We start from the raw sequence: 1,884 nt of genomic DNA, 5'->3' as shown, positions 1-1,884 counted from the left end.
TGTGTGTGTGTGTGTGTGTGTGTGTGTGTGTGTGGAGTGCTGTTGTGTAGTGTGTTTATTGACATGACCCTCTTCCTGTTTCTGTGCTGGGATCGATTTGAAGGAGCTTCATGGGGTAATGCCTCCTCTACCTCTCTCATCTAGCCTGTTTGTGTCATTATATGTGTGTATGTATGTGAGAGAAAACATACATGAATACACCTACATTGCCAAAACAAGTAATTTCCTCGCATATTCGGTCTTACTTCTTGAAATGGATCCATTTTTTTTTTTTAAAGGCAGGTCAAAGGATGAGGAATACAATTTAATTTCTAGTAGAAGATAGTTTTGTTAGTACTATTGAGTTCTAAACTTGCCCTGTCTACTGTATGAAATCATATTTGCACCTTAATTCTGAGAGAACCTTTTGACATTTAGAGCACACATATGACATTTTTGCACATACATACGTTGTATTTTGTAAAGAAATACAAGAAAAGAATAATGTAGACAACTATGCCATGTTTTTCTCAAAACACAACACACTGTATTGAATTCAGTTCTAAGGCTACTATCAGTGGAAATTCACTTCACTGGATTTCTTTCACTATCATGATTTTGATTATTAGTGCAGAAAAGTAATTGTTGAAGGAGCAACACATCAAAGTTAGCTCAAACTTACACAATGCATCGCCATCTGCTGTTAAGGTGTATTTTTCTTTTAAAAGACTGTAAGACATTCAGTATATGAAGAGAAATTGCTTGTGAGGATGGGTGTTTTTTGCAGTGTGCACTGTGTCTGGAACACACTCCCATCCCGTCGTCCATCTAAGATCTTCCTGTCCTTGCTTGGCTAAACGTCTTTCCTCCATGCTCTCCTAACCTATAGAGGGGCATGTCCCCTGCGTGTTCATCATCCTTATCTACCCCCGAGCCTCTGATGGGAGGGGTTTTCATTAGCACTTTACCTTGCCACAGCTCTGCTTGGACTGTAATGATACCATCAATTTCACATTTTCTATCATTAATTCACCACAGCCTTGCTAATGTTACAAGCAAGGTGCTGCTGGTGGGCATGAGTATGTCTCAAGGAATATTGATCTTCTCTGTGATTTTAGCATGAACATTAGATAAACTGTATGACATGTATGCTGTTAGCTAAAATTGGTTTTTAATAACTGACATATGACCATACTGTCACATCATCACCATTTAAAAGCATGTTCTACACTAACCTACTTATTCTTTGTCTGCCCGCTCAGCATCATACTGTAGATGGGGATAATTATCATATGTGGTTTGGTTCCACACTTGTGCTGAATAGTATTTGTGAATACTTTTTTGTCAGTAAAACACATGAATGGTACTTTTCAATGACGGACAACCTGTATAATATGGAGAGAATATGTTCAATATTAAATTGATATTATGAAATTATTTTAACTTGTTTACTATCTAAAGTAGTAGCCTTTTGCTACTTGCGAGGTCAAGAGTTTCCGTATCATTTTACTAACATTAGTTTGTTGGTTCACAGGTTACATTGGAAAAAGCCCCCTTCTCAACAGGCACATCCACTATGTAGTAGCCTATTTCCCCACTGTGTGAAAGCTGGTCCTGGGTGCTATTGTTTCAGAGTTAAAGCTTAAGTCTCGCCGACTTACTTTAGCTGTTGGTTTTTCCGGTTTGCCAGTCAAAAAGAGTTTGTGTACACAATGTTCTCAATGCTCTAGTCCATGTGTAGAGCCGCTGGTGATACTTTGAGCAAAGTTTCGGTGTTTTAAGTGTTTGTAGTGTTTTAAAAATAATGATTTTTATGCCAGTATAGTAGTGCCCCTAGCACTCCCATTCAAAAGGCCATTAATTATGTTTTTAAATGAAAGTTTGACTCGGGTACATTCACAAAAA

At 37.8% G+C, this 1,884-nt stretch overlaps 1 protein-coding gene across 1 annotated transcript in view; it reads left to right on the top strand.

Moving 5' to 3' along the window:
- Window positions 1–1,884, top strand: part of cacna1ba (calcium channel, voltage-dependent, N type, alpha 1B subunit, a) — a 262,364-nt gene that overhangs the window by 138,655 nt on the left and 121,825 nt on the right. The window contains exon 28 of the mRNA XM_032515609.1: window positions 104–115. Coding sequence (XP_032371500.1) covers window positions 104–115 — 12 coding nt within the window. The remainder of the gene's footprint in view (window positions 1–103; window positions 116–1,884) is intronic.

Source organism: Etheostoma spectabile, chromosome 5 (assembly GCF_008692095.1).
Source record: "Etheostoma spectabile isolate EspeVRDwgs_2016 chromosome 5, UIUC_Espe_1.0, whole genome shotgun sequence".
Classification (NCBI taxonomy): domain Eukaryota; kingdom Metazoa; phylum Chordata; class Actinopteri; order Perciformes; family Percidae; genus Etheostoma; species Etheostoma spectabile.
Note: the sequence above shows the minus strand (reverse complement) of the source record. Positions and strands in the feature narration are given on the sequence as shown.